Here is a 26810-nt window from a genome sequence, read left to right as displayed (position 1 = left end):
ACATTCTGGACCTTCAGCGCTTTCTAGATCTTTAGATTTTTGTGAAATAAAAAAACGCATGTCTGTAATTTTACCATAGTTTATTTATAATTATCATGTTTGTTGTATTCAGTTTCTGCAAGTAGTGTAATAATACTTATATTTCATGGTTATGTTTTGGCTTGAAACAAATGGGTTCCATTTTTTTTAAAACATTTACATTTACATTTATGGCATTTGGCTGACGCTCTTATCCAGAGCGACTTACAATTTGATCATTTTACACAGGTAGGCCAAGGTGGTGTTAGGAGTCTTGCCCAAGGACCCTTATTGGTATAGTGTAGGGTGAAGGAAAAATGATCCAATCAGGATTATTTCTCTGTGGTATCTGAGTAGATACAACCAAGCGAGCTCTCCCATTGGTTAGGACTTCAGGACCTGGACTGAAGGCATCAAACATTAGATTAACTACCAACGTAATTAGGAAGTGACAGAGGAACCAACCAATCACACTCTGATTTACAGTGGGACCAGTTTAGTGAGAGAAGACGTCACTCTAGTCCTTCTGGAAGTTCTAGATACAACACTGGGAATACGAACCACAGTCTAAGCAGTGTTTCAGGTAGTTCTTAGAGCTGATGCCACTGTTTTACATTCCTATGTCAGGACTTTACTGAGTCACTGTAACACTGATGCATACAAACTCAGATGTATGACAATGTCTATTACAAACATGTGATAAAATATATTAAATGTCTTTTACAAGCTTCAAAAATCTGTGTTTAATCTAGAGCATCCAAAAATATGTAGTGTGAATTCACATTAGCTTATTGCTAACATACCATTAGAAGTCCCATAGGGGATCTAGCAGAATTTAGCAGTTTTAGAGGTGAGTGTTGACATTTATGAACTCCTACTGTCCAGTAGTTGTGGTCACTGCTGAGCAGTTATGGAAATTTATGCATGTCCAAACACATGGCAGAGCACAGCTCAGCCTCCAGATCTTCAGTAGCTATTTGGTTTAGCCCAAATTTACTCAATTTATTATATTTTTTTATTAAACAAATGCTAAGATGAGTTCACATATCCATAGGGTCAAATAGAGCCAATTATTTGTTAGAAATTAGAACATTTGAAAACAATAGTAAGTTGCATTGCTATGATAGTTTGTCTCATTCCTGCCACAGATTTTATTGCATACATAGTGATCATGAAAACAATAATAACTCTTGGTCAAACACTGACACCACAAATAATCCTTCATTGAGAGAATCATCAAATAATTTGCTAGTATTAACACTACAAAATTTAGCTTAATTTACATCCTTAATTGCCACTCACTCCAATATATGAATTAAAAAACACATGATTGGTTAAAATCAGAGCCGTAGTGATGTAACAGGAATATTTTCATATGGGTTGAATCAAAAAATAAACTGCGAATGATGTGAGTAGTAAACAACAAAAGTAAACTGGTTTCTCATTGGTCAGTCAGTCAGTTGGGGACACTTCTGGCTGGCCTCCAGGTTTCACTCCCAGTAGGAGTTCTGGTATTTCTTGGCTCTGGGGTCAGTTTTATGAGATCTACTTCTGTGTCTGGTGCGAAGGCTGCAGGTTTGCTCGTACATCTCATCCTCACGTTTACTGCCCTCGCTCTTCTTCCTTCTCCCACGGGGATCTTCGTCATCCTCCTCTTCTCTGCCCATCAGATGCTCAAACATGGTGATCAGGTCGTCTGCACATTTCTCACCTGCTGGACTGTCGCTTGGCCTCTCTCTGCCTGCTCTGAGCCTCGTCTTCATGTCATCATCCAACTCGAGCTCCACTGCTTCCCTCAGCTGCTGGTAGAGCTGCCGAGCTTGAGGGGCTCTGGCCAGCAGGGATTCTGGACTGACACCCTTCTTCAGCTCCCGGGTTACGGCATGTACCAGCACCCCACTGTACAACCTAAACAACAGAAAATAACAGCAGTTATTAATCTTGAGAAACTCTGTAAATGTTATTAATTATTCATTATCTACTAGGATTTATTCTTTGTCTACTATGAATTTTCCCATATTTACAACCCCAAATGTCAATGAAGTTGGGACGTTGTGTAAAACATAAATAAAAACAGAATGCGATGATTTGTAAATCCTTTTCAACCTATTTTCAATTGAATACACTACAAAGACAAGATATTTAATGTTCAAACGGATAAACTTTGTTTTTTGCAAATATTCATTCATTTTGAATTTGATGCCTGCAACATGTTCCAAAGAAGTTGGGACAGGGGCATGTTTACCACTGTGTTACATCACCTTTCCTTTTAACAACACTCAATAAGCATTTGGGAACTGAGGACACTAATTGTTGAAGCTTTGTAGGTGGAATTCTTTCCCATTCTTGCTTGATGTACAACTTCAGTTGTTCAACAGTCCGTGGTCTCCATTGTTGTATTTTATGCTTCATAATGCGCCACACATTTTCAATGGGAGACAGGTCTGGACTGCAGACAGGTCAGTCTAGTACCCGCACTCTTTTACTACGAAGCCACGCTGTTGTAACACGTCCAGAATGTGGCTTGGCATTGTCTTGCTGAAATAAGCAGGACGTGCATGAAAAAGACGTTGCTTAGATGGCAGCATATGTTGCTCCAAAACCTGTATGTACCTTTCAGCATTAATGGTGCCTTCACAGATGTGCAAGTTACCCATGCCATGGGCACTAACACACCACCACACCATCAGAGATGCTGGAAGAGAGACAGGAAGAGGAAGGAGAGACAGGAAGAGGAAGAGAACAGGAAGACGCTATGCTGTAGTAACGCAGACCTCAACGCGAACCTCGGCAATATTGAGCAAGGCAGCAAGTCAGTAATCTATAAACTACATGGATTAGTTTTCCTAGCCAACACAGTTATAAAACAACTTTAAAAGCTATAAAATTTATATTAATAAGTTACTCACTACCGGAAGTACACTGAAGGACGGTGAAGAAGATCTGGACAGTCTGCAAGCATACATCGACGAGTGTTTCGACCGAGTCCTAATGGGAAAACCAACCAACACTCCGTCCAGCAGCAAAGGAGCTCCATCCACTAAGAGGAGTCACCCAGAAGATTCACCAGGGGCTTCTTCTCAGTCCAGCGAAATGGCGGACATTTTGGAGTCCATTGATAAGAAGCTGTCCAGTTTCGACGCTCGCCTCTCCATTTTGGAAATTCTTCACAAGGAGTTTCAGGCTCTCCGGGAGTCGGTAGAGTTCAGCCAACAGCAGGTGGAAGCACTGGATGTGGAGAACGCCGCTCTCAGAGAGTCGGTGAATTCCCTCACCAAGGGAATGACCCGGCTCTCGGAGGAGAATAAAAAAATCAGGGAAACCGTCACCGAGCTCCAGGCCCGCAGCATGAGGGACAACCTCGTGTTTTCGGGTCTACCGGAGAAATCGGAAGAAAACCCGGAAACGACAGTGAAGGAGTTTTTGCAATCCTACTTGAAGCTCCCGGAGGACACCGTTAAAACCATCAATTTCGATCGTGTTCACCGTATAGGAGCTAAGCGACCCGGGGCACACAGACCCAGACCAATCGTAGCCAAATTCGAACGTTTCAAGCAGAAAGAGCTGGTGAGGAGCCGCGGACGGGAGCTGAGAGGAACGGATTTCAGCGTCAACGATCAGTTTCCTAAAGAGATCCTGGAGCGACGCAAAATCCTGTTCCCTCTCCGGAAAAAACATATTCAAGAAGGTTCACAAGCTGTCATCGCGGTGGATAAACTCTACATAAACGGACAGCTCTATCACGACCAGGAAACCACGCCATGGCTATACTGATCAGGTGACCTGTGTATACAAACGCCTTTTTTCTCTATCTTCTTTGTGGTTTTTTTTTCTTTCTTTTTTTACATGTCTGTATATAACAATTAATGCCGGTTCAGACAGCATAGTGGACTTTATGTTAAGTAATTATTATTATTTTTATTTTATTTTTATTATTATTATTAATTTTTTTTCCTCATTCTTTTGCTATATTTGTCACTTTGGAGCACACTTTCCTTTTCTTTCTGCATCCAACATGTTTGCTACACAACACACACAATGCTATACAGGACACACAACATGCAGTGTACACTCACATACACATCCACACACACACATATCTTCAGTGAGCACGCAACACCTTCTCGATTAATTTCAGTATGAGCACACTGAGATTTGTTTCATGGAATGTGCGTGGAGTTGGTTCAAGGGAGAAGGTGAAAATTATTAACCGGTTAAACGACTTACAGGCTGACATTGTGTTCCTACAGGAGACACATGTGTCCAGAACATCTGCACACACACTCTCCTCTTCACAGTTTCCTCATATGTACTCAGCCTGTTACAACTCTAAACAAAGAGGTGTAGCTATATTAATTAACAAAAGGATAAACTTCTCTATTAGAAACACGATGTCAGACCCCGAAGTGAGATTTATAATACTTAATCTATCTATTCAGAATATAGATTTATGTATTGCCAGTATATATGGACCAAATTTTGATGATCCCTCCTTCTTTCATACCTTCTTCACCTCACTTGCTGATCACTCTGACACCACACTTGTAATAGGAGGGGACTTAATGCAGAGATTGACAGGCTCAGTACAGCAGTGAGTCAAAGAAACTGGCAGTCTGCAGACATTCTTAAACAATACATGAAGGATTTTGGTCTTTGCGATGCTTGGCGCTCACATCACCCCACTCTGAGAGATTATAGTTTTTTCTCACAAGTACATCACTCCCACTCCCGCTTGGATTACTTTTTAGTCAGTAGCTCCATGATGACGGAAATCACAGACACTCAGATACATCCTATCACTATTAGTGATCACGCACCTGTATCTATGTCTCTGACACAGAAACGAGTTACACCACCAACTAGGAACTGGAGATTTAATACATCATTACTTAAAGAACAAGATTTCATTAATTATTTTAAACGAGAGTGGGCTATATACTTAGAACAAAATAATCTGCCGGAAATATCGCCATGTGTTCTATGGGAAGCAGGAAAGGCAGTAATGCGGGGTAAAATAATTTCTTACTGCGCACATAAGAAAAATAAAGAAAAAACACTTATATTAGAATTGGAACAGAAAATTAAATCTTTAGAAAATGCCTATGCTGCATCACCACAAGAAAATATAATTAACAGCCTGAGGAAACTTAAATTGGAATTATATGAAATACTTGATAAGAAGACACAATTTATGTTGCAGAGGTTGCGTCTGGAAAACTTTGAACATGGAAATAAATCTGGAAAATTCCTGGCCAATCAGTTAAAACTGAATAAAGAAAAAACAGCTATTCACTCTATTAAAGACTCGGTCGGTAATATTACTCATGACCCACAACAAATAAATAACTCCTTTAAAGACTTTTATGAAGCCTTATACTCATCACAGATTAATCCATCTGATGCTGAAATTGAAGAATTTCTTAATGACATAAATCTTCCTAAATTAAATGAGGATCAGATTACAACTCTTGATTCACCGTTTTCATCATCTGAATTCTATAAGGCAATACAGCACCTTCCAAATAATAAAGCCCCAGGCCCAGACGGTTTCCCAGCAGAATTCTATAAAGAATTTTGGCCTGTGTTAGAACCTACTTTTTTCAGGATGGTGACTCAAATCAAGAATAACCACACAATCTCTCCAAACATGAACTCGGCCAACATTAGCCTGCTTCTTAAACCAGGCAAAGACCCAACACTTCCATCTAGCTATCGCCCAATCTCTCTTATTAATGTAGACCTTAAAATTATTTATATTAAAATTATATTATAGAATAAGTTCTCGCAAGAAGATTAGAAAAAATCACTCCATATATTATACATTCGGACCAAACAGGTTTTATCAAGGGCCGGCACTCGGCCGATAACACACGCCGACTAATAAATATAATAGATTACTGTTCCATTAACAAATTAGAAAAAATAGTAGTCTCTTTAGATGCAGAGGAAGCATTCGACAGGGTAAATTGGACATTTTTGTCAGCAGTTCTACATAAATTTGGATTTGGCCCATCCTTTATAAACTGGATCGAAACATTATACAGCTCTCCAAATGCACGGGTTAGGACAAATGATCTTATCTCACAAAGCTTCAGTCTGCAGAGGGGAATTAGACAAGGTTGCCCACTCTCTCCCTCAATGTTTATCATCTTCATTGAGCCACTAGCAGCAAAAATCCGACAGAATGTAAACATCAAAGGAATCCAAACAGAAAATACAGACCATAAAATAAGCCTTTATGCTGATGATGTATTACTTTTCCTCGGGAACTCACAAACCGCTCTTCTAAAGACAATCACACTTATAGATAAGTTCTCATCTGTATCAGATTACTCCATTAATTGGAGTAAATCAACAGTTTTGCCTCTGAATTGTAAATTTCAGAACATCATAACTACATCACTACAGTTGGGCAACATTAGATATCTAGGTATAAATCTTTCTCCCAGGCTGTTAGATCTGGTACGACTGAACCATATTCCTCTACTAAAAACAATAGAGGACGATCTCACACGTTGGAACTCTCTACCTATATCTCTCATGGGGAGAGTTGCCACAATAAAAATGATGATTCTGCCTAAAGTAAATTATCTGTTCTTAATGATCCCTAATAAACCTTCTATTGCTTGGTTTAAGTCGCTAGACTCATATATTTCTAAATTTTTATGGAAAAGTAAAACATCTAGAATAAGCTTGAAGACTTTACAAAAGCTAAAATGCAGCGGTGGTCTAGAACTACCAAATTTTTATCACTATTTTTTAGCCAATAGACTACAGTATGTTTCAAGGTGGATGAAATCAAACCGTTCAGACAGTCCATGGCTGGATCTGGAACAAACACTCTGTGGGAAATTGAAAATATCTGACTTGCCTTTCATTAGCTCCAGCAATAAACATTACAATTGCTTTAAAAGCCTTACAATAAGCACCACCCTGATAGCCTGGTGGGAATTCTTAAAGATGGCTAAGTCTTCACTAATCCCTTGTAAATTAACACCCATTTGGAACAATCCCGATATATGTCGGAAAAAGACAGTACTGAATTTTTCAGAATGGCAAGAAAAAGGAATATATAATTTAGAACATGTTATTCATGATGGGACCTTTATTTCATTTGAAGATCTTATTTTAAAATATGAAATTAGCAGTAGCAAATTTCTGGAATATCACCAATTGAGGTCCATCATACAGGCAAGATTTAATCTAAATAATCTAAATCTAGAAATCCCTGTGTGGATAACAGACTTTCTAAACCTCTATACCCCTAAACTGTTATCAAAAATATACAAGGTATTATTAAAAATTAATGATTCAATATCCCTTCCAATTACAAAATGGGAGAGAGATCTTTCCATCATCCCGGATGAAAACTTCTGGACACAGATATGTCTAAACACTTTTAAAATGACTAAAAATCCAGATTTGGGTGTCTGATGGCTCTTGGACTGGAGACGGGGGCTGCCGCTCTGCGGTTTCTGTGTGCAGGCCCTGTTGTTGATGGTGGGGGGCCTGGATGTGTGCGCTCACGGTCTTGGGGTGGGGATCTGGGGGCCCGTGGGGGTGGGTGCGGGCCCCGTCCGGGGGGCTGGCCTCCTCTGTGTGGGCCGGGGTGCAGGGTCTAGGGCCTTGGCGCCTGGGGTCGCCCGTCTCCCGTTTGGGCTCCTCCCTGCGCTGGAAGGGTCTGTGCCCCCTTGGGCGCACCGCCGGGTGGTGGGGGGTCTGGGGCGCGCCGGGGTGTCTGTCTGGCATTCCGGGATTCTGGATGCCTCCCGGGAGGAGGGGTGGGGCACTCAAGTAGGGGGACAACCACATAGGGCCGGTTGGTTCTGGACCCAGGACCACTGTGTCTGCGTGTATATGGGTGGGTGTGAAGTTTGTTGCGGGTGAGTGTGTTTGTGTTGGTATGTATGTGTGTGTGTTTGTATGTGTTTGTATTGTAATTGTGAGTATGTGTATTGTCATTGTGAGTATGTGTATTGTAATCGTGAGTATGTGCGATAATTGTTGTCTTTTGTGTGCGTGTGGGGGTGTATGTTTTGTGCTGTGTCAGCTGTGTGGGCGGGCGCCGGCCTGGAGCGCGGTAGTGTCCTGGGGGCGTGGCCGCTTCGGGCCCAGGGCTGGCCTTCCCTGCGCCGCGGCCGGGTGTAGGAAACCGGGGTGCCTAGTGAGTTAGCGCCAGCTGGCTCTCTTCCTCCGAGGGGTAGTTCTCTGCCTCTCGGTCTTTCTTATCCTGACCCTTCCCCTCCTCCCACTCAGTCAAACATCACACTACACATGGGGGTTCTGGGGGAGGGGGGCCCATGCTGCAGTGAGTAGGGCCACCTACCTGGCTCTGCTCGCTGTGATGCATGATGTCTCACTCCTCCCCTTTTTTCCCCCCTTACAATGACACATTTCATGACACAGTACAGTACACACAGGGCTTTGGGGGGCAGGTGTGTCACTCAGTGGATGGTGGGTGGCGCTGCTGAGGTGACCTCACTTATCTGCTCACTGCTACCTGCCCCTCAATTTTATTTACACATTAGACATTGAGGGCCTTGGGGGGCAGTGTGGCAGTGTGCTGTTATTCAGTACTACATTGCCTCTGTCCCTCCAATTTTAATTGCACTGTAGCTCGCACACATTCTTTTCATTTCGCACACATATTGAGTGTGGGGGGAGGGTGGGCGGGTCCTCTCACACCCCGGTTTGGTGCACCCTGCCTGGTGGGGGGACTGGCCGGCCTGGTTTGCCGCTGGCCCGTGCTGGTGTCCGCCCGCCGACACTGTGAGTCCATGTATGTTCCGTGTGTGTGCATGAGTGGGTGACTGGTGTGTGTGGGTGTGTGTGGGTGCATGTGAGCATGTGTGTGTGGACAGCTGGGCCTGGGTCTATGACTTGCTGAGCCTGGACATCTGTGGTACATGGTGGTGGGCAGGAGTTACCCCTCCCCACCGCTCCCCGCTGCTTGCCGACTCCACCCCCCCCGGGGTATGGGTGTCCTGTGGGTCCCTGGGTGCATGGCTGGACATCTTGGCGTGGTCCCTGCCCTGCTCCCTTGACGGTTGTGTCCTGGGGTTGGTTTGGGCCTCTTTGGCATGGGGGGGTCCTGCCGGGGGTCGGCCGGTCTCGGGCGCCTGGGGCCTCGGGGGCCGCATGCTCGGCTCATGCTGGGGATGTTGGCCTGCCGGGGGGTGGGCTGCTCATTGCCTCTGGCTCTCCGGTCACTTGCCCTTTGTCTGTGGGCGCTCTGTCTGGGGCCTCCATTCTTCGTCCTCTGGGGTGTGCGCGCGGTGGCCGTCGGAGCGTGTGGCCTCAGGTCTCCTGAGTTCCTAATGGGCTGTGGATGGTCCGGGTCCCCCGGGTCCTTCCCTATCTGTCTCTGGACCACGGGGGCATGGTTGCGGCTTCTTGCCCTCATTGCTGAGCACATTCCATGACACATGACACGTGGACGCGTATACACACATATACACATTGCTGCAAACAGTAGAATTGTGTGTGGTGGGTGGGTGTATATGTATATATGCATATGTATAGATATGTAAACATGTGTATGTATGTAGCAGCAAATAGTAGAATTATGTCTGGGTGTATATATGTATATGTATATGTATAGATATGTGAATATGTATGTATATCTGTATAATTGTTTTTTTCCCCTTCTCTTTTTTTAAATTAATTAATTAATTTATTTATTTATTTTTATTTAGTTGTCTGTTTATTTACTTATTTTATTTGTTTTTTCTCTTTCTTTTTTTTATTTTTATTTTTTTATTTTTATTTTTTCTATTTATTTATTTACTTATTTAATTATCATTATTATGATTTATTATTATTATTATCTCTTTTTTTTCTCTCTCTTTCCTCCCTTCTTCTCTTTCTTTCCTGTCCTCTTTTTTATTGCCTGTCAGGCCTGGCCAAACAAATAAAATACAAACTTTAACAAGAATAGGCTTTAGTAACCTATAGAGCTTTTTCTTGTGAAAACAAATATGTTTGGTACATCAGTACATTCGGATTACCATTCCGATTGCAAAAATGGCCAGACATGACAGGTTAAAAAAAAAAAAAAAAAAAAAGAGATGCTGGCTTTTGAACTTTGTGCTGACAACAATCCTTTTCCTCTTTGGCCCGGAGGACACGACGTCCACGATTTCCAAAAACAATTTGAAATGTGAACTCGTCAGACCACAGGACACTTTTCCACTTTACGTCAGTCCATCTCAGATGAGCTCGGGCCCAGAGAAGCCGGCGGCGTTTCTGGGTGTTGTTGATATATGGCTTTCACTTTGCATGGCAGAGTTTTAACTTGCACTTGTAGATGGAGCGACGAACTGTGTTCACTGACACTGGTTTATTGAATTGTTCCTGAGCCCATGTGGTAATATCCATTACAGAATGATGACGGTTTTTAATGCAGTGCCGCCTGAGGGATCGAAGGTCACGGGCATTCAATGTTGGTTTTCTGCCTTGCTGCTTACTTGCAGAGATTTCTCCAGATTCTCTGAATCTTTTGATGATATTATGGACTGTAGATGATGAAATCCCTAAATTCCTTGCAATTGCACGTTGAGAAACGTTCTTAAACTGTTGGACTATTTGCTCACGCAGTTGTTCACAAAGTGGTGAACCTCGCCCCATCCGTGCTTGTGAATGAGCCTTTCAGGGATGCTCCCTTTATACCCAATCATGACACTCACCTGTTTCCAATTAACCTGTTCACCTGTGGAATGTTCCAAACAGGTGTTTTTTGAGCATTCCTCAACTTTCGCAGTCTTTTGTTGCCCCTGTCCCAACTTCTTTGGAATGTGTTGTAGGCATCAAATTCAAAATGAGTGAATATTTGCCAAAACAAAGATTATTCGTTTGAACATTAAATATCTTGTCTTTGTAATGTATTTAATTGAATATAGGTTGAAAAGGATTCGCAAATCATTGTATTCTGTTTTTATTTATGTTTTACACAATGTCCCCACCACCACCACCACCTCCTCCAACACCTCCTCCAACACCCCACCCCACCCATCCACCCATTTTTGGTTCACCTCCTTCACAAAACTCCTTTTCTTAATATTTGTGTGTTTTGGGTTTCTTTCTCCAAGTTTCCCAGGATCTTGATTGCTGTTTAAAACACACCTGCATGCTGGAGCAGGTGTTAATCACACCATCACGGTGAGATGTCTCACGCTTAAGTGAGTTATAATAAGACAGCGATGGCGATTATTCAGCTCTGATGGTGTGGAAGGAATAGCTGATGTTTACCATGCGTATTCTGGTTCAGACACTGGGTTGCCCAGCAGCTGACTGAGGCAGATACTGTCTCTCAGACTGCCCTGCCACTGACTGTAAGCGTGAGCTGCCTCCAGGTCCAGAGGAGTCTCCTCTTTACGGCTTTTCAGGTTCTTCAGTCTTTTTGGCACGGCTACAAAGCAAGAAGAGAAAAAAATGAGCGAAGCACAGAATCTAATTCATTCCCCTCTTTATTGTTTTTATTACGTTGCAAGCACTGGAACAGGGTATTTAATCAGCCAGCTGTGGGAAGGTAAAGAAACAAAGGCCCCGTCCCATTTCACCCCTCGCCCCTTGCACTCAGCCCTTAGCCCTCCCTTTTGTGCGTTCATGTCTAGGTGTGTGGTGTCATAATTCTTGTTGAGATAGAGGGGTGAGGGTGAAGTGTTAGGTTTTTCAGGGACTCCAAACAGAGGTTTTTCAGAGACTCCAGAGTGACATGAGGAAAAAAGAAAAACTGGCAAAATACATAAACAAGAGACCAAAGAAACCCACAAATGTGAGAATTTTCTCTGTTAAAAAATGTTTTTTGTGTGCTTTGATCCTTTTCTTCAGCATAAAAAACTGCTGGTGCTATGCTGAAGTCTCTGTAGCTAGCTAGCTAAATTACCCATTCCATCTTAAATTGTCCAGCATTACTCACGCCTAAAGCGCCAGAATATTACTGCTGCTCCATTTAAGGTGGAACAAGAAAATTTGAAAGAGAAGCTTTTTGAAGATCATATGATGCCCTAAATGTAACTAAAGCCCAGCAGAGAGGAGCTGAACTTTACCCTCCTCTGCTGTCACTGCAGACTGGCAGGGTCGTCTACAGAGCAGCACTAGTAGCTGTTAATGAAGTGATGCTCATTTTATTTGAGGATCCCATTTCAGAGGGAAGATTGCAACCTCTACCCGTTGTGATTCATTTTTCCCGAGGGACAAAGAGACACTCAAAAACAAGGGATAGGGATAAAAATAGGAATGGGATCAGGCCTAAATGGGGCCCCATTTCAGTTTTGAAAACATCAAAATTAGGCAATAGATCTTCAAGGAACAGAAAGAAAGATCACATATCAGTGTTCACTGTCTAGACTTCTCATTACTGACTCCGCCTCTTTCATTTACCTGGAGATAATTTTCATAAAGTATTTAACCATTTTTTACAGTAGCCATAAAAAGCAGTTTCCGGCTGTTCTGGACATCCCTCTGGACAACCTTTTTGGATCATATATTTCAATAGGCCTCTCCTTGGATCACCACCTTATCGTGGTGGAGGGGTTTGCGTGCTTGAATGATCTTAGGAGCTATGTTGTCTGGAGCAAAAGCTCCTGGTAGGGTCTCCCATGGCAAACTGGTCCTAGGTGACAGGTCAGACAAAGTGTGATCCATAATAACCCCTATGAAGACACAAAAACAGGACTTGTGTACCCTGCCCGGAACAGGGTTACCGGGGCCCCACCCTGGAGCCAGGCCTGGGGGAGGGGCTCGCCAGCGAGCGTCTGGTGGCCGGGCATTTACTCATGGTGCCCGGCCTCGCCCAGCCCGAAGGAGTTACATGAGTCCCCCCTCCCATCGACCCACCACCAATGGGAGGGGCAGTAGTAGGGGTTCGGTGCGTTGTGGATCGGGCAGTGTCCGAAGGCGTGGGCCTTGGCGTTCTGATCCTCGGTTGCTGAAACTGGCTTTTGGAACTTGGAACGTTACCTCACTGGCGGGGAAGGAGCCTGAGTTGGTGCGCGAGGTTGAGAGATACCGGCTAGATATAGTCGGGCTCACCTCAACACACAGCTTGGGCTCTGGGTCCAATCTCCTTGAGAGGGGCTGGACTTTATTCTTTTCTGGAGTTGCCCATGGTGAGAGGCGGCGGGCAGGTGTGGGCTTTCTCATAGCCCCTCGACTCGGTGCCTGTATGTTGGGGTTTTCTCCGGTGGACGAGAGGGTAGCTTCCCTACGCCTTCGGGTTGGGGAACGGGTCCTGACTGTTGTCTGTGCTTATGCACCGAACAGCAGTTCAGAGTACCCAGCCTTCTTAGAGTCCTTGGGAAGGGTGCTTGAAAGTGCTCCTCCTGGAGACTCTATTGTCCTACTGGGGGACTTCAACGCTCACGTGGGCAATGACAGTGAGACCTGGAGGGGTGTGATTGGGAGGAATGGCCTCTCTGATCTGAACCCGAGTGGTGTTCAGTTTTTGGACTTCTGCGCAAACCACAGTTTGTCCATCACGAACACCATGTTCGAACACAAGGATGTCCATAAGTGCACATGGCACCAGGACACCCTAGGCCGCAGTTCAATGATTGACTTTGTAGTCGTGTCATCGGACTTGCGGCCATGTGTTTTGGACACTCGGGTAAAGAGAGGAGCTGAGCTGTCAACTGATCACCACCTGGTGGTGAGTTGGATCAGGTGGTGGGGGAAGATGCCGGTCAGACTAGGCAAGCCCAAACGCATAGTGAGGGTTTGCTGGGAACGTCTAGCAGAAGAACCTGTCAGATTGATCTTCAACTCACACCTCCGTCAGAATTTTGACCAGATATCGGGGGAGGTGGGGGACATTGACTCAGAATGGGCCATGTTCCGTTCCTCCATTGCTGAAGCGGCTGACTGTAGCTGTGGCCGTAAGGTAGTTGGTGCCTGTCGGGGCAGTAATCCTCGAACCCGGTGGTGGACACCCCAGGTGAGAGATGCCGTCAAGCTGAAGAAGGAGTCCTACCGGGCATGGTTGGCCTGTGGGACACCAGAGGCAGCTGGCAGGTATCGACAGGCCAAGCGATCTGCGGCTTCAGTTGTCGCCAAGGCAAAAACCCGTGTATGGGAGGAGTTTGGTGAGGCCTTGGAAAGTGACTTTAAGTCGGCTCCGAAAAGATTCTGGCAAACCGTCAGGCGACTCAGAAGGGGAAAGCAGTGTGCCACTAGCACTGTATATAGTGGAGATGGTGTGCTGCTGACTTCGACTGAAGATGTCATTGGGCGGTGGAAGGAATACTTTGAGGACCTTCTCAATCCCACTGACACGTTCTCCAGTGAGGAGGCTGAGTCTGGGGACATGGGAATAGGCTTGTTCATTACTGAGGCCGAAGTCGCTAAGGTAGTTAAGAAGCTCCTTGGTGGCAAGGCTCCAGGGGTGGATGAGATCCGCCCTGAGTTCCTCAAGGCTCTGGATGTTGTGGGGCTGTCTTGGCTGACACGCCTTTTCAACATTGCGTGGACATCGGGGGCGGTGCCACTGACTGGCAGACTGGGGTGGTGGTGCCTCTTTTTAAAAAAGGGGACCGGAGGGTGTGTTCCAACTACAGGGGAATCACACTCCTCAGCCTCCCTGGCAAGGTCTATGCAGGGGTACTGGAGAAGAGAGTCCGGCCTATAGTCGAACCTCGGATCCAGGAGGAACAGTGCGGGTTCCGCCCTGGTCGTGGAACACTGGACCAACTCTTCACCCTCTCCAGGATTCTGGAGGGTTCATGGGAGTTTGCCCAACCAGTCCACATGTGCTTTGTGGATCTGGAGAAGGCATTCGACTGTGTTCCCCCGGGTATTCTGTGGGAGGTGCTTCGGGAGTACGGGGTACATGGCTCTTTGCTACGAGCCATTCAGGCCCTGTGCAAACAAAGCTGGAGTTTGGTTCGCATAGCCGGCAGTAAGTCAGACTCGTTCCCAGTGAGAGTTGGACTCCGTCAGGGCTGCCCCTCGTCACCGATTCTATTCATAATTTTTATGGATAGAATTTCTAGGCGCAGTCAAGGGATGGAGGGTGTCCGGTTTGGTGACCTCAGGGTCACATCGCTGCTGTTTGCAGATGATGTGGTCCTATTGGGGACATCAGGCCGCGAACTTCAGCTTTTGCTGGATCGGTTTGCAGCCGAGTGTGAAGCGGCTGGGATGAGAATCAGTACCTCTAAATCCGAGACCATGGTTCTCAGGCGGAAAAGGGTGGAGAGCCCTCTCTGGGTCGGAGATAGGCTCTTGCCTCAAGTGGAGGAGTTCAAGTATCTCGGGGTCTTGTTCACGAGTGATGGTACAAGGGAGCGGGAGATTGACAGGCGGATTGGTGCTGGGTCAGCAGTGATGCGGGCTCTTTACCGGTCTGTTGTGGTAAAGAAAGAGCTGAGCCATAAGGCAAGGCTCTCGATTTACCGGTCGATCTACGTTCCCACCCTCACCTATGGTCATGAGCTTTGGGTAATGACCGAAAGAATAAGATCGCGAATACAAGCAGCCGAAATGAGTTTCCTCCGCAGGGTGTCCTTAGAGATAGGGTGAGAAGTTCAGTCATCCGGGAGGGACTCGGAGTAGAGCCGCTGCTTCTTCACGTCGAGAGGAGCCAGCTGAGGTGGTTCGGGCATCTGGTTAGGATGCCTCCTGGACGCCTCCCTAGGGAGGTGTCACAGGCGAGTCCACCTGGGAGGAGACCCTGGGGAAGACCAAGGACATGCTGGCGCGACTATATCGCCCAGCTGGCCTGGGAGCGCCTCGGAATCCCCCTTGGAGAGCTGGTGGAAGTGGCTGGGGAAAGGGAGGTCTGGGCTTCATTGCTTAGGATGCTGCCCCCGCGACCCGAACCCCGGAGAAGCGGAAGATAATGGATGGATGGATGGATGGATGGATATTTCAATAGGATACAATTTAATGCAAATGTTTTCATGGTTGTGAACTTCATCTCATACTTAGTGTTTTTTGTAACTTTGCTCGCTAATAAACGACCAGTTTTATGTTAAATTTAGATTTTAGATTTAAGGTTATATCTGCCATTCTGAAGGTAACACCTTGTCCAGATCGTACCTTCAATATAGGTTGGAAAAGAAAGCCAGTTCTAGAAATCTCCTGACCTTAGCCCCGGACAGTCAATGTAAGGTCAGTGAGAAAAATAAATGCAGGTGGAGGCTGGGAAGTGTAGCGCAAAGATTTGTTTTTAAGAAATAAAATTACTACACTCCTAAAAAGATGGTTCTTCAAGGGTTCTTTAGTAAAGAACATGGTTCTTTATAGAGCCATGAACACTCAAAGAACCCTTTGCATGATTAAATGATTCTTTGCATCATAAAAGAGTTCTTCAGATTGATGGAGAATGTGCATGAACGTGCTACAGATGGTTCTATTTAGAACCTTTTTGAAAAAGGCTCTTCTATTGTTACAAACTTGACATAACAATAGGAGAACCCTTTTGGGTTCTATATAAAGCCTTTTTTAAAAGGTTCTATATAGAACCATCCACAGAACTCCATCAATGTCCATCAATCTGAGGAACACTTTCATGATGTGTGCTAGCTAAAAGCTACACTCATAGCGAAAAGGGTTCTTTGGCTTGTAACAACAGTAAATCCCTTTTGGTACTATCTAGACCAAAAGGTTCTATATAGAACCAACTACAGCACATTCTCCATCAGAATACACATTCTCCATTCACCTGCAGAACCCTTTCATGATGCAAAGAATTCTTTAATCAGGCAAAGTGTTCTTTTGAGTATTCATGGTTCTATAGAACCACTTTCTTTAAAGAACCACTGAAGTACCATCCTTTGTAAGTGTCCACTGCAGAACACCGTAGGTTCAAATGGGCTCAAAGGCTGTAAAGCTGATATTACAGCAGAGTAAAGGTTTATAAGAGATGATTTGTTTTACATAAAACCATTTCACTCATTCACTGAGACCCTGGGTTACATTACCTAATGCCTTGATTATGATTTATTAAAGCTCCAAAGCTATATATTCACCTTTCTCTGTGAGTGGATCTCTGGACAGCTCTCCATACACCAGGCCAACCAGCAAGGCCCAGAAGAATTCTGGTCTGGGCTCAGGCTGTGCGTGTTTCAGCCAGTAGCATGTGACATACACAGCTAGCTGCAGGCTGGGAAGCACATGGAGCCGCTCGGGGACTTGCGAAACGCCCAAAGTGTCCAAGAAAATCTGGAGCCGCAAATGCCAGGATGTCTAGAAGATAAACGAACAGTCTTGCCCAAAGACTCTTATTGGTATAGTGTAGGGTGCTTACTCAGGTGGGGAATGAACCTCAGTCTACAGCATAGAAGGCAGAGGTGTTACCCACTACACTATACCAACCACCTATCAGTCTTATCATCCTATTACCACATATTAGCTTAAACCTAGTCTTACAGATATGTGCCTCAGCCTGCGTGGGTGTTTACTTTCTCTGAAAGAAGGTTAGCATAAGTATTGCCAGCTTATTAGGTCCTTCTACACTCATTGGCCATTTTATCAGAAACACCTACAGTATAGGTGCGCTTTGTAGCTTTACACTTGTCCACTCAGAGAATGTATCTTAGGTAGGAATAGGTTACAATACAGACTACCCTTGAGTTCTGACTCTACCAGAAACAAGAGTCTATGCTGATACCTTGTAAGTGCAACGCAAGATATTTAAACAGGCTAGATTAGTTTAGTCTTAATGAGATGTTCTTCAGTTTTCATTTAAACACAGCGAGGGTTTTTGTTCGGACAACCAGTGAAAGTTCTTTCCACCACCTGGCCTCCAGCACAGAGAAGAGTCTTGATGCTTGTCTTCCTTCTGTCTTAGATGGTGATGGTGCTTCAAGCCAAGCTCTGCTTGAAGCTTGAATGGCTTAAGGTGTGGATCAAGTTTTGATGAGAGGAAGCCAGTGAAGGAAAGCTAATGAAGAGAGATGTGAGTGAACTTTGGAAGATTGAAGACAAGCCATGCTGCTGCATTCTGGTTCAGCTGTAAGGGCCTCTTGACCCGCATAGGAAGACCAACCAGATGCAAGTTGCATTAGTCAAGCCTTGAGACTGAAGAAGCACTGGGTGGCCTTCTAAAGAGAAAGGGTTAAACCTTTTGGATGTTGCAGAGGCGAAACCTGCATGTTGGAGAAGAACTGGTCCCAAAGAACTACCCCTAAGACTTGTGCATACAAGTAATTTGAATACCTGCTAGATTTGTGTTCATTTAACTGCTTAAGAGATCGGAAATTCATTCCCCATCCTGGTTTTGCTAGCCAGTTTCTGACCACAGAGCCATTCATGTCTAGATATATTTGGGTGGTGGACCACTCTCAACCTAGCAATGACATGCGTGACATCAAACTTTAATTAAGCTAATCTTTCAATGTGAAATCTTGCTTAATCTAACTTTTTAAGCCTTGTCTTTTTCAAAAAAATATATAATTTTTGTTCATTTTTGTTGGGGGCAGTCATGGGCTGGAGGTTAGAGCCGGTCCTGTGACCGGAAGGTTGCCCGTTCGATCCCCAGTGCTGACAGTACATGATTGAGGTGTACTTGAGTGTGTGACAGTACGTGACTGAGGTGTAACTGCTCCCCAGGTGCTGTGGATAGGGCTGCCTGCCACTACGGGCAAGTGAGCTCACTGCCCTCTACTGTGTGTGCTCACTAATGTGCATGTGGTGTTTCACTGCACGGATGGGTTAAATGTGGAAATGTCCCCATTGTGGGACTAATTAGGGTATCTTAATCTTAGTCTACAACTATATACCCACAAAATGCACCTGGATGGCAGACATTTCTAATAAAACTTCCAATAATACAAGATGGGTGGCCAAAATAAACTGGTAACTGATTGTAATCATCTTCACAAGCATCTACTGCATTACCTCCCACAGTGTCTCCAGGTGAAGGTCTGAAATGGCCAGGCTTGGAAGGACTGCTGCAACCCTGAAGCTGGTTAACTTTAGCCCCTCCCGGTCGTACTCCTCTACCTCTGCTTCAGGTAAGTCGTCCCTGCTACTGTTTTTCTGCCTGGTGCACTGCAGTAAGCCGTAAATGACCTGTCGTATGGGCCGGGAGGCCAGATTGCTGCTGCAGTGCTGAAAATTCTCAATGGAAACTTTTAGAATAATCCTCTGCGTTGCTAGGATATCAGTGATCATGGAGTTGAGCTTGCCCTTGGCCAACGGCTTGAGGGTCCATTCAGGCAGGCTCTGTAAAGGGCCTGGAAGCCTGCTGTTTTCTCACTTATGAAGAACTTAGCTATGGAGCTTGGAGCGAGACTGTAGACCTGAAGTCCTTCAGTGAGGGCTTTGATGACAGTAGCTGAATTATCTGGGTTCATGATGCAGCCCATGAGGGCACAAATTACCTCTACTGGGCCATGTGATTGGCTGATTAACTATTTGTGTTAACAAGCAACTGAATGGTGTGCCTAATAAAGTGGCTGGTGAGTGTATATTCTTTCTGTGCAATAATTCTTAAGATGTGCAATATTATATAACTCTATAAGCTATCCAAGGAATGAGCAATAACTAACTGCTACCTGACTTGACTTTGTCTGTTTAGAATATGTATATACAATTTTTCTTAAATCTGCACTTTATATGTTTTATCCGTATGTTTAATTATTTTGTGTGTAAAGTGCCGTTGGATTGCTGCTCAATTTCTTTGTACGCTAGGCAATGATAATAAAGGCATCTTCTCTGAATGGGTGGGGCTAAACTACTGTAGGATGAATGGGTCAAACAGCTGTAGGCTGAAAAGGCGGGGTCAAACCGTTGTAGGCTGAATGGGTGGTCGTATGGAAATATGATTGTGATATCACAACCATGGCAAATGCAAAACAGGCTGTGTTTGCAGAATTGATTCTGAGCAATATTCTACATACATACATTCTATATCTATTAATATGCCTAAAAAAATAAAGCTAGGAAATTCTGTATTACCTCCCACAGTGTGTCCAGCTGAAGGTTTGTCGAGATGGCTGGAACCTTGGAGCTGGTTAGCATCAGCCCCTGCCTGTCATACTCCTCTACCTTGTACTGCTCTTCTTCTGCAGCGGCCTGCACCATTAAGCCATAAATGACCTGCCGTATGGGTCTTGAGGTCAGATTGTTGCTGTGGAGGCTAAAATCCTGGACCGAAAAGTTGAGAGTGACCCTGTGCAGTGTGAGGACGTCAAGAAGGATTGAGTTGAGCTTGCCCTCGCCCAGGGCCTTCAGGAACCACTCCGGCAGGCTCTGTAAAGGTCTTGGGAGGTTGCTCTGTGGTTCTCCTCGCTTGAAGAACTGAGCTATGGAGCTGGGAGTCAGGCGGTACTCTTGGAGGCCCTCCTTGAGAACCTTGCGGACCGTCACTGAATCCCTCGGGTTTGTAATCATGCTCAGAAGGGCTTTAATTGCGTCCTTGGGACCCTTATGGCATGACAGCCACCTGAGCAAGCCATCGATTTTGCAGTTTACTCCAGGAATAAGTGAGAACTTTGTCCAGTTTGGAAACAGTGTTTTGTCCAGGTGGGCGTAGTCGTTGCCCAAGATGGTGGCAAAAATAGGGAGAAGGTGTTTGTTCATGCAGTTAAAGGTGCTGCACAAGTTACTAACAGAATACCAACTGACTACAATGTACTTTTTGTTGGACTGTTCCATTGACTCCACTTTCTTCCAGTTGAAGTCAGAAAGGGGTAAAAACCCTCCCTTGATGTCGAATATGAAGAAATCAGAGTCATTAGACAGAACTGGACAGTTCCACTCGTTAGCCAGAGCTGCGGCCTCCCAGTCGGCCTCGGCGACACACTGGATAAGTGGCACCTTGAGCTTTCTGAGGACCTGTTTGAAGACGTTCTTGATGAGGATTGGAAGGACTTCTCCTCGTCGTCCTTTGGATAAGGCGTCGGCCCTCTTGATCCTGTCCTGGGTTCTTTGTTTCAGGGTGTCAAACTTCTTATCGCTGATGTCATCCCCTCCATCGAGCACAACGTAGGGCTCGATTTTGCAGATTCTGAGGTTTGCAAAGAAGCGACTGACCACTTTCTCAAAGCCTTCATATTCTCCTCCGTGCACTTGATCCAAGGGGAAACTGAAGTAGAGGCTGTAGTACAGATTGGATCCATCGATGATGAGCTTACTCTTCCTGAAGTATCGCCTCTTTAGGACATCATTGTTGCCCTCGATGTACCTCTTGAGTCTTTGGACTCCCATGGCGCCCTCTTTTGGAGTCCTGGGCAACAAAATATAGACCTACAAAATATTCAAATTTACAACCCAGTATGAATTATTTAATCATCAATCTTTATTGCAGTTACCAGGTTTTATGTGGCCTTTATCAGGATTAGAGGTGGCCTATAATTCTGAAATGTACAGTGAACAAAATTATGCTGTTTTCAAACTTGAAAACACTTCAAATATTAAGTTAACAAACTTAAACAGATTATTCTCCTATAAACTTTACACGTATGGCAAACTCAAAGTAAACCTGGTTACTTACTTTTTAAGTTTAAGAGTGGACACTTTACAAAGATGGTTCCTCAAGAGTTTTTTAGTACTCCATTTCCACAATTTCTACATAGAACCCTTTGCATGCTAAAATGGTTCTGTGCATGGTGAAATGGTTCTTCAGATTGACGGAGAATGTGTTGTACGTTATTCTATATAGCACCAAAAAGTTTTCTGCTACTGTCACTCACTTGTACACACTTAAAATGTTTTTTTTTGAGGGTTCTTTAATAAAGAACATGATTCTAAATAGAACCATAAACATTCCATGAAAAGAATGATCAGATTGATGGAGAATGTACTGTATATGGTTCTATATAGAATCTTTTGGAAAAGGGTTCTATATAGCAACTTCTATTGTAACAAGCTTGTATTGTAACAATAACAGAACCTCTTTTGGTGCTAGATAGAATCCTTTTCAAAAAGGTTCTATATAGAACCATATACAGCACATTCTGCATAAATCTGCGGAACAATTTCATGATGCAGAGAACCATTTAAGCATGCAAACGGTCCTAAAAGAACCCTTAGAGAACCATATTCTGTGTAAAACCAGCTTTTTTATGACAGACGCAATAAGAACGGAAACAAGTTCTACAAAATATGACTTTATAAGTTTCGGCTAAACTTTCTGAAGCGTTTTAATTCATTTTCACGCTCGAGCTCAAACAGGCGACTGTCTGAAATACTCGCGCGCATATTAACCTGAATAGGGTCGAGGATGATTTACCTATTTTTCCGGGAGAATGAAGAAGAGCGCGCGCGCTGCCTGGGCTTCTGTGTTTCTGCTCGTGCCCGCGCGGGGCGCTTGTTTATGTAAGCAGGACGGAAAGCGAAACTGTGCGTCACACAGAGGAAAGCGAAACTTAAAGACAAGCAGAAGAGCAGCTCAGCTGAGAGGAGTGTTTGTTTTTTTACTGTATAGATCATCTCTAACTGTGTAGATCATCTCTAACTGTACAAATCATCTCTTTCTATATAGAAGATGGTGTATACATCTCACTATATAGATCATCTCTTTCTATATAGATGATGGTGTATACATCTTACTGTATAGATAATCTCTTACGGTATAGATGATGGTGTATACATCTCACTGTATAGATCACCTCTTACTGTATAGATGATAGTGTATACATCTCACTGTATAGATAATTCCTTACTGTATAGATGATGGTGTATACATCTCACTGTATAGATAATCTCTTACTGTATAGATGATGGTGTATACATCTCACAGTATAGATCATCTCTTACTATATAGATGATGGTGTATACACCTCACTGTATAGATAATTCCTTACTGTATAGATGATGGTGTATACATTTCACTGTATAGATCATCCCTTACTGTATAGATGGGCAGTCGTGGGCTGGAGGTTAGGGAACTGGCCCTGTGATCGGAAGGTTGCCGGTTCAATCCCCAGCGCTGACAGTCCATGACTGAGGTGTCCTTGAGCAAGACACCTAACCCCCAATTGCTCCCCGGGCGCCGTGGATAGGGCTGCCCACCGCTCCAGGCAAGTGTGCTCACTGCCCCCTAGTGTGTGTGTGGTGTTTCACTTGCATGGATGGGTTAAATGCGGAGATGGAATTTCCCCGGTTGTGGGATCAAAATAGTATCACTTAACTTAACTTAACTTAACTTAACTTAACTTAATGATGGTGTATACATCTCACTGTATAGATCATCTCTTACTGTATAGATGATGGTGTATACATCTCACTCTATAGATCATCTCTTACTATATAGATGATGGTGTATACATCTCACTGTATAGATAATTCCTTACTGTATAGATGATGGTGTATACATCTCACTGTACAGATCATCTCTTACTGTATAGATGATGGTGTATACATCTCACTGTATAGATCACCTCTTACTGTATAGATGATGGTGTATACACCTCACTGTATAGATAATTCCTTACTGTATAGATGATGGTGTATACATCTCACTGTATAGATCATCTCTTACTGTATAGATGATGGTGTATACATCTCACTGTATAGATCATCTCTTACTATATAGATGATGGTGTATACACCTCACTGTATAGATAATTCCTTACTGTATAGGTGATGGTGTATACATTTCACTGTATAGATCATCTCTTACTGTATAGATGATGGTGTATACATCTCACTGTATAGATCATCTCTTACTATATAGATGATGGTGTATACACCTCACTGTATAGATAATTCCTTACTGTATAGGTGATGGTGTATACATTTCACTGTATAGATCATCTCTTACTGTATAGATGATGGTGTATACATTTCACTGTATAGATCATCCCTTACTGTATAGATGATGGTGTATACATCTCACTGTATAGATAATCTCTTACTGTATAGATGATGGTGTATACATCTCACTGTATAGATCATCTCTTACTATATAGATGATGGTGTATACATCTCACTGTATAGATCACCTCTTACTGTATAGATGATAGTGTATACATCTCACTGTATAGATCATCTCACTGTATAGTGTATACATCTCACTGTATAGAAAATCTCTTACTGTATAGATAATCTCTTACTGTATAGATGATAGTGTATACACTTTACTGTATAGACCATTTCTCTCTGTGTAGATGATCTCTTACTGTTTAGATGATAGTGTGTACATCTTACTGTATAGATCATCTCTTACTGTATAGATCATAGTGTATACATCTTCCTGTATAGATCAGTGTTTATGCTGCATTTTCAATCCAAATACAGCCGTTTTCATCCAGTTATGATGCCACATACATACACTCTATACATTGATATTTCCAAATAGAATCCCAGAATATATTTGAAGATAACTTTCTTTTTCCTAATCTCATGGAGGAAATGTGTAGGCATAACTGTATGACGCTGTCCAGCACCTGGCTCACATGCCTGATATTTGACCTTTAGTCAAATTGGCCCTAAACTGTCTGGTATGGGGTTCAAAAGTCCAGCAGCTCTGGTTGCTATTACAACACTGCTGTGCTGCTCGACAGCTGTTCATTAAACATCATTAAAGTTTGAAGTGTTTACTCATTAAGGATGGATTTATTGAGGCAAATGCATCATTTATTGAGGTAAATTGATGCATTTATTGAAGCTGATGTCAGTTTTGTATTCACCAGCTTCTTTTTCAAAGTTGGTTACACATGCAAGCAGGTGTGGTTTTAAAGAGGTGGCCGAGGTGACCAGGACCCCCCTGAAATCTGTTTGGCCACCCCAGATGCCACCTCAAAATTTCTGCCATGTCATTGGCTTCCATTCCGCTGTGGGGTGGGTGCTTGCGCCTTAATAGGAGAGGCAGAGCAACTCTCGACACAGCTCTCACACCACCGTCTCCCTGCCGAAACTCTGCACAACCCCTGGTAAATTTTTCTAGAACCGCCACTGTGTTTAAGGCCCCTCAGTGTGACTGCAGCGCCATTTAAGGTGGAACAGAACATTCACACGAGAAGCTGGTGAATAAGAAGTTACTTCAGCTCTATGTTTATTATTTAAGAGCTTTGGCTGCTTTGGTCGCCACTTTTGTAAAATCTCACTTATTGGAATGTCCTGAACTCTGAGATGTGCAGGTTATACAGGTTTAGTAGACCAATCTAGACAGACGTTTAGGCCTTATAAGAAAGTTCAGCGCCAGATCTCTGTAGAGCTTATTAGAGACAAAGAAACTATGCTGGATAAGGAGTTTAAATAATTAGAAGAATTCAAGAGCTGTTTGTCAGATGGTGTTGTCAAAGTGTAATTGAATGAGAGAAAAGTCTGTGAAGCTGCTGTGCTGGCTGATGAATTCATTCTTACACGTGAAAAAGTGTTCAAGCAGGTTTATGAAGAGCCTCCTGAGCTGCCACATAGCCAGCCTATGTGGGTTCAGTCAGGCTGGTCAGTTTTCACTTCGCATCCAAATGAGTGTTTTTATTGCTGTAAAACTGATTATATAATATAACCATTCAGCTTTAAAAGGAAACAGAGCTCAACTCCAGAGTGTGGCTTTAGTTTAAACAGTAGCTTCAGTCAGGTCTGCGGTGAAACAGACCATTTCCACTGATCCAAACTACCAGCCGTTTGTAATGCAAGGCTCTGTTCAGATTATTGTGTGATGCAGGTGCAGCACAGTAGCTCCTTTAGCTTTGACTATCTGGGGTCAGAATCACAAAAACTTTCTTAAGAAAGAAGAAAGGAAGGTTCCTAAGACGAACACTAAGAAGTTCATAAGAGTGGCCCCCATTCTTCCTAAGTTTGTTCTTAAGTGTGTACTTGAGAAAGAGCCTAAGAAAAAGTTTTATTTGTACAGTGGAGCAAATAATTATTTGATCCCTCACTGATTTTGTAAGTTTGCTCACTGACAAAGAAATGAACAGTCTATAACTTTTAATGGTAAGTTTATTTTAACAATGAGAGATAGAACATTGAACAGAAAATCCAGAAAATCACATTGTAGAAAATGTATAAATTGATTTGCATTACATTGAGTGAAATAAGTATTTGATCCCCTACCAACCATTAAGAGTTCTGGATCTCACAGACTGGTTAGATTTCCCCATTTCAACTCGTCACCCGCATTAAAGACACCTGTCTCAACTTGTCACCTGTATAAAAAGAAACCTGTCCACTCAATCAATCAGACTCCAACCTCGCCACTATGGGCAAGACCAAAGAGCTGTCTAAGGATGTCAGGGACAAGACTGTACAAGGCTGGAATGGGCTACAAAAACATAATCAAGAAGCTGGGTGAGAAGGAGACAACTGTTGGTGCAATTGTTGTCCTAGCAAAACAAGACTTAGTACTTCCTGGCAAAACCAAAGCACAGAGGTTTCTTGTAGTTGCTGACCAGGTTTGCACACATATCAGGAGGAATTTTGGTCCGCTCCTCTTTGGAGATCATGTCTAAATCCTTAAAGTTTCGAGGCTGTCGCTTGGCAACTCAAACCTTAATATGTTTCTTCTTCTCACCTTTCTCATGATCATTGATACCCCACGAGGTGAGATCTTACGTGGAGCCCCAGACCAAGGTCAACTGATGGTCATTTTGTGATTCTTCCATTTTCGAACAACTGCACCAACAGTTGTCTCCTTCTCACCCAGCTTCTTGCTTATGGTTTTGCAGGTCTACAATCTTGTCCCTTGTAAATGTAAATCAATTTATACATTTTCTATAATGTGATTTTCTGGATGTTCTGTTCAATGTTCTATCTCTCATTGTTAAAATAAACTTACCATTAAAAGTTATAGACTGTTCATTTCTTTGTCAGTGGGCAAACTTACAAAATCAGGGAGGGATCAAATAATTATTTCCTGCACTGTATGTATATATACGTGTGTGTGTGTGTGTGTGTGGGTG

At 43.6% G+C, this 26810-nt stretch overlaps 1 protein-coding gene across 2 annotated transcripts; it reads right to left on the bottom strand.

Annotated features, from left to right (window-relative positions):
• Nucleotides 1-1292: 1292 nt before the first annotated feature.
• Nucleotides 1293-22243, bottom strand: LOC108415799 (protein asteroid homolog 1-like). 2 transcript variants are annotated; one of them, XM_017688848.2, is made up of 5 exons: nt 22193-22243; nt 19918-21207; nt 16986-17202; nt 11266-11425; nt 1293-1926 (listed from the first exon to the last, which is right to left on the bottom strand). In XM_017688848.2, the coding sequence occupies exons 2-5, from the start codon at nt 21166-21168 to the stop codon at nt 1509-1511; spliced, it is 2046 nt and encodes a 681-aa protein (XP_017544337.2). In that variant the 5' UTR covers nt 21169-21207; nt 22193-22243; the 3' UTR covers nt 1293-1508. The 2 variants fall into 2 exon arrangements, with proteins under 2 accessions (XP_017544337.2, XP_017544338.2); XM_017688849.2 differs by lacking the exon at nt 22193-22243 and adding an exon at nt 21455-21506.
• Between the last annotated feature and the right edge of the window lie 4567 nt (nt 22244-26810).

Source organism: Pygocentrus nattereri, chromosome 24, assembly GCF_015220715.1.
Source record: "Pygocentrus nattereri isolate fPygNat1 chromosome 24, fPygNat1.pri, whole genome shotgun sequence".
Taxonomy (NCBI): Eukaryota; Metazoa; Chordata; class Actinopteri; order Characiformes; family Serrasalmidae; genus Pygocentrus; species Pygocentrus nattereri.
Note: the sequence above shows the minus strand (reverse complement) of the source record. Positions and strands in the feature narration are given on the sequence as shown.